Source organism: Priapulus caudatus, unplaced genomic scaffold (genome assembly GCF_000485595.1).
Source record: "Priapulus caudatus unplaced genomic scaffold, Priapulus_caudatus-5.0.1 Scaffold2935, whole genome shotgun sequence".
Taxonomy (NCBI): Eukaryota; Metazoa; Priapulida; class Priapulimorpha; order Priapulimorphida; family Priapulidae; genus Priapulus; species Priapulus caudatus.
This window is the reverse complement of record NW_014579996.1, coordinates 15,056-21,519: the sequence shown is the minus strand read 5'-3', so window position 1 is coordinate 21,519 and position 6,464 is coordinate 15,056. Positions and strand designations below refer to the sequence as shown.

The window sequence follows — 6,464 nt, the reverse complement described above, 5'->3', positions numbered from 1 at the left end:
GTTACTGTCTGCAGTGCTGCGTTGTACTGTTAAAATACCACGCGTCGGCTGTCTGGCGAACTGGGCATTCTTGAGCGCCGAGTATTCGCCGCGTCTGGGAAACTTTTATGTGTGGTGGAATATAACGGGGCGCAACGATTCAAACAGGGGAGTTTTTCCCAAACGGGCGCACACGATTCAAACAGGGGGGAGTTTTCCCACGGGGCGCTCAGCGCGCGCCCGTCGTTGCGCACGTAGGAGAACCGCTGAATTATGGAAAAGTAAATAAAACAATTGGGGGGGAGAGTCTAGGTACAGAAACCGTACTTTAGTCGCCTTGCACTGGAAATGTATGGAGCTGAGCAGCAGCAGTGACTCCAGTGTTATCTGGCTTTGGCCTCGCCAGTTTGCATGACAGTGTTCCTCGCTGCCCTCTGGCATAATTCACGTGCGGTTGGTATTCTCTGTGTGCAAGTTCCTGCAAGGCGGTAAATCATAAGTTTGAGTTGTAGAGGTTGCACATTTCCATGAAACGGAAATGGCACGGAATGCCGGAATCACCATTTGGGAATGACGAGTCACCAGTTTCACAATTAATATACCTCCCGAAAAACAAAAATTTACCTTTTAAAACAGCTCAAATCACTCCCAACGTAAACAATAATTGATTATGAAAATGATATCTTATCATTCTCATTTAAACCTCGTCAAAAGAAAGTGGTTGTTTTTTCATGTTACTTATGATGCCTGACAAAATAGTATATATATAATATAAACGAATTCAAGTCTCAACTCACCAGAGTGCATCTCAGAATTTAGCATAAACGACCAAACAAGACAGTTACGTTTGCAAATTGACAGGCTTTTTTTCTTCAAGCCTCATCAGTGCAGTATATGTTGAAACGGCAGTCCATCAGTGCTTTCTCTTAAGTTTTAATTATTTCTGAATTAATGGTAGAAATTTGGCTTGAAACGTTAATTTGAGTGGAATTTAAGATAATCTCCGAAAACGGAATTTGCATAATTTTGGAAGCGGAAATGTGCAGTCTCTTAAAGTCACTTGGCTGCAACATTAAGGATGACTCTCAAGGTTTTAGGCAAAATTTTACCGAGTTTTCATTTTCAAACTTCATTCGATCGGCGCAATGCGCTAGCCGCACACTATACGACCCGAGTGTGGATCGCGGCTATGCTTACGATCGATCCTCCAGAGCCGCATGCGTCTGGCTAACGACTGGTTTGACAGAACCGGGTAACAGTTTGAATCGAACGCGGTTATGTATTTAACCTGAGAGGATCGAGAAACCATGCTAAAGCGACTTCTGGTGGGACATTGCACAAGTTGCAAATACAATATCCAGTGATAGCTTGGTGGGGTAATGATGACAGCCAAACAACAATGTTGATGGTGCAGTGTTGGGCGGATGGACGTGACGGTAGTTAGCAGTAGTTTGGCGACTGGAGTGACGCTGATAGCAGTGTTCGGCGATGGGCTAGGACGCCTAATGCATGGTGGCAGTCGTTGGGCAGATGTCGGATAGTGACGGTGATATGGTTGGCAGTGTTGGAGCGACTGGGGATGCGTGGTGATGATGGTGCGTTGTGGCGGACTGGGGAGTGACGGTTGATGATGGTGGCAGTGTCTGGCCGAGGAGTGACGGTGGAATGGATGGTGGCAGTGTTCGGCGATGCGGAAGTACGGGGATGATGTAGCCAGTCGTGCTGCGATTGGGCAGTGACTGGTAGAGGATTGTTAGGCAGTTTGCGCGACTTGGGAGAGTGACGGTGAGATTGTAGCAGTTGTGGCGAGTGGGGCAGTGACGGTGATGATGGTATGCCAGTGTGGGCGATGTGACAGGTGATGGATGGTGCAGCGTTGGCGATGGCAGTGACGGTGATGATGGATAGGCAGTGTTGGCGATGGTATGACTAGTATGATGGTGGCGGATGATAGATGGTAGCCTATGTTCGTGCATGGTGTAGACGTTAGTGTTGGTGATGGCAACGCGTCCCAGTGATTGATGGGGTTTTAGCAACCGCGGAATGGCACTGGTTGTGTATGGAAATTTAAAAGGATCTGGAATAAAAATGGGTTCTTTGCTTCGGTAATCAAAGGAAAAAAAAAATCAAAACCAGCATTGGCAGGTGATTAAAATGATGGTGATGATGATTAGTCAAGGTTTGTGAAAAACAACTCCATTTCAAAAAATATGGGTTTGGCCTGAACAGAGGACACTGACAGTAGTAAACAGGGTCGCTGTATATACACTCTCAATGAAGGGCGCAAATGAGACAGAATGGGCCAAGGATATTTACTTTTTACCTGAGATATTTAAAACCTTCCACGTGGAATAGGATGGTTCGATCTGTCCTTGTTTCATGACGACGTTTCTGATAACTGTGCGGAATAGCTCACCTTTCTTTCTTTGCTTTTCGATGGACAGCAGGCTTTCAGATTTGAAAAGTACAGAGGACTACTAATACTCCCCGTAGGACACCATAGAGGCGTCTTTTCACGCTCATAAATCACACCTTTAAAGGCATGATGTGGAGAAGTCCACTTAAAAATCACACCTTAACACGTATTCAAACGCTGCCCTGGTGTTAACAATGCACCTACCGCCCTGTGCTGAGATACTTTCGCGTTTTTACGCTTAGGTCACCTATTACACAAAATGTTTTTGGCAGGGTTTAACTTAGTATTAAAATATATTTATAATTGAGTGGTATAATAATATAGATATAAACATTACTCTCAGACATCGAACACAAACACCGGAATCTATCACCGTGACTTATCAAATCCAAACACAACCTTTTCATGACATAAAAACAAACTTCACAAACACCGGCCGGTCTCATAAAACGCCCTTATGGCGAGGCTGAAAACTAAAAAGCATTATCTCAGGTCCCAAATAACTCCCAAAAACGTTCCAAACAACAGTAACAGTATTGTTTAAATCATGTCATCTAATACTGGGCGTTTATACAGTGGACGCTATGATTGGTAAGGTATAGGCCCCTGCCCACTCTATAGGATCAGAGAATAGTAAACGTTGCCAAATTTTTTTTTTTTTATTTATTTTTATTTTGCCCACGAGTATACTCGTGTTTCGCGGCCAGTGCGTGTTTGCAGGTTCGAACTCCGGTTCTCGTGTTCGCGGTTGCACGTTGCTTATAAGAGGCTGAGGGAGAGCTCTACTAAAATCACAACCTTAAAAGGTGCCGCTCGGTGATGGAGAGCTGCATTGAAGCCTCTCCGATCGATGCGTCTTGGCGGTGTGATGGAATGGGAAAAATCATGGCACCAATCCTCCAGTCTAGCAGTTGAGATCCAAAACGAAAATCTTGGATGCGTCATGTCAATCCACTGCATTATCATTCATCTTTACCTTCATGTTCATTCAATGGTTCGTTTCATGAGTTACATTCTTTTCATCAAGCAAGCCCAACACTTTAGCACACAGATATAATAAAAGAGTATTGATCGATGATGTAGAAAAGTAAACTGTTTATATAGTTCTCATTTTCATCCCCTGTACCAATGCACTATTTTCAGCACGAAAACATCAAGTCACAATACCATCAACAAACTAGCAAGATGTCTCTTGGTAAGTTAGTAGACCCACGTATGCTAGCCCCTCCAGCCGGTACAAACTTGTTGTTCCGTCGGCAGAAAAACCACCTTATCGCCACGTATAGTGGAAAACGAGCAGGGTTAACTTGTGGCTACCGGTTAGGTAACCTTGTTTGGATGCTGGTTGATCTAGTGTGTATAAACCAGAAAGTAGTAACTGTACCTATCTGTCCATACGTTCAAGTTACTTTACACACCACAAATTGTTGTGGTGTTGTCCTAACCTTTTGTACCCCCCTACGATTGACAAACTCTATGCGAGCGTATTCACATAATACACATACTTTTTGGTGCGTCTCGATTGCAAACCCGACTTTTATGAGGGCGCAGATTGACATGCACGGCCCAGGGCACAAATTTGCTGTGCTCCCTATGATGTGCGCGGTGGAGGCGCTAAGATCCGGAGCGCGATCGTCCGCCCTTAAAAAATGAAACACTGCTGACGAGTAACCTGAAGAAAGTTTGTTGACTTTCTTCTAGTTTTGCTTTGTTCATCAATATTTTTATATTAGGCAGGCTCAACAGGTGGAATCATACATAATGTGGATTATAATAACTTCTGCTGATATATATAGAAAGGTCTCAGAGTGAATCTAAGTGGAATTTAAACAAAAATATCTGTTTGGAACGTAACATTTGAAGATTTGAACAATTTCTTTATAAAGCAGTGGGTGAATGTAATTCCGTTACCATGTAAATCACACAGAGAATGGTAGCCCAAAGAAGGTACTGCAAACAACTTATCTAGCCAGGACTGAAGTGCTTGAACCCACTGATCATATGACAACGATTTACTTCCATGTACTCACCAACAATTTGAAATATTCATGTTCTTGTTCAATTAAAGTAGTTTTTTTGCAGGAATATCTTAAATTATGGTTGTTTATCACACATTTGTGACTTATTATGGTTCATTGTAAAACTAGAAACATAGGAAGTGTTCACAATGTCCATTTCAGCCAACTTGATATTGAAAATGTGACTCATTTTAGGAGAGTTTCAGAAGGCGTAATTCCATTACCGCTGTCTTTTTTGGAAAAAACACTGCCTGCAGAATATTCATGAATATATGAGCCAAATTATAGCCACCATAGTCTAGTCAACACCTGAGACTACAAATTTCATGGAAAACATGTTACCCTCCTATTATAGATTTCAGAGAACTTCCTCTGAAAGTTGAGGTAAAAATAAGACCCTATTTTCTGCCGTAATTCCGTTACCGACACTTTCTTGGTCACACTCCCTCCCGCATAAGGGATTTCTCTGAACTGTGTTTTTCCCAAAAAGCAGAACTAATACAGGCATGAGACAGACAAATGCTGAAAAGGGAGGAAGGGGAGGGGGTAAAAAAAGGGGGGGGGAACTTCTAGGGGGGGTCTGAGGGCATGCCCAACCCCCAGAAATTTTTGAAAATTATAAGCTCTGAGATGCAATCTAGAGCCATTTCAGGGTACTCCAATAGCTTACAACTAGCAACACTTTTTGGTGGAAAAGGAAAAAATTATATAAAATTTACCTACTGTAAAATTTTGAAGGGCACTGGGGAGTCCGTCTGTGTTGAGTGTGTCCAAAGTTAATGTATTTTGTAGACATACAAGCTCTTACGTAGGGAAGCTTTTATTTAGCTACGCCCTGTATAAAATGTATATAGTTTTTCCAAAGTTGAAACGTTAAAAACAATATGACACGGTTAAACCTGAGTGGTGCGACGAGGCTGTACTGCTGTTTGCATGACTAGTAAGTAATACGACGTGCTTTGCAGCTACAGTGACTTAATTATATGTGTGTTAAAACTTGAGACAATTATTATTATTTACTGTATAATTCAACATGATATATTACATAAATCTTCGTTTGTTAACTACCAGTGATACTTTAGTGTTTACATCCAAATGCGCGGGGATGTGCGAATTACTCCACAACCTAGCGCACGTGAACAGTGAGCGTGCTGCACGACCCGTGCACGTAAATAAACCCTGGCCAACACAATGTAAGGTTAACTGCCACTGGCCAAAAGTAAGCTCCACCCACTTCTTATCGATTTTTGGTATGCCAACGCTGCTACTGGATTCAGGAACCTGTGCTAACCTGTGCGTCCGAACATCCCACACACGTTTCTTGAATGCCAACTAAAGTTTGGCCGTACCCTGCTTTTATCATTATGTTAGCAAGCATACATTAAGACAATGATACGAGTAGAAGCGCTCTGGATAGTTACCGAGTCACAGTGTGTTCACATGTACGCGATCGTCAGAGAGCACGGAGGTATTCTTACCCCCCCAAAAAATTTCTCCTCGAATTTACACTGATCTCAGAAATGGTATCTGGAGTTCTAAAATGGCCGGAAATCCGCCGAACGGCAGAAATGTCTCATGCCTGCTAATAAGGGTTTAGTTCATCAGTTCAGCTGTTGGACTAAGCCATAGCAGGTAAAACTAAGACAAAAATTTATCTGAATTGTAATTCCGTTACCGTGGAATTGCCCTCCTATCTAAAGTAATAATGAACAAGACCTAAAGAGCAGAGGGCCTGACATCATAATTGTAAACAACAGTTGAAATATATAGTAGAGTCATACACAAATTTCAACTCCGTAACGAAATGGGGACCGATCTATAGGACCAACGACCCGTAGGACCCCCGTAGGACCAACGACCCGTATTCGTTGGTCCTACGGGTCGTTGGTCCTACGGTTATTAGTAAGAGGGGTAGAGTGAATGACCAATTTTTTTTTAAATCACAATTTTTGTTAATTTTTTTTATTTATTTTATTTATTTATTTTTTATTTAAATTTTTAATTGTATTTGTTTAAATTGTCTTTAAATTTTTTTTATGTATGTGGCTTTT

General features: G+C 42.1%; 1 protein-coding gene across 1 annotated transcript in view; it reads left to right on the top strand.

The window, feature by feature from the left end:
• The first annotated feature begins 1,860 nt into the window (after positions 1-1,860).
• LOC106819182 overlaps positions 1,861-6,464 on the top strand; it is a 7,793-nt gene continuing 3,189 nt past the window's right edge. Inside the window, exon 1 of the mRNA XM_014823834.1 lies at positions 1,861-1,878. Coding sequence (XP_014679320.1) covers positions 1,862-1,878 — 17 coding nt within the window. The 5' untranslated portion in view covers position 1,861. The remainder of the gene's footprint in view (positions 1,879-6,464) is intronic.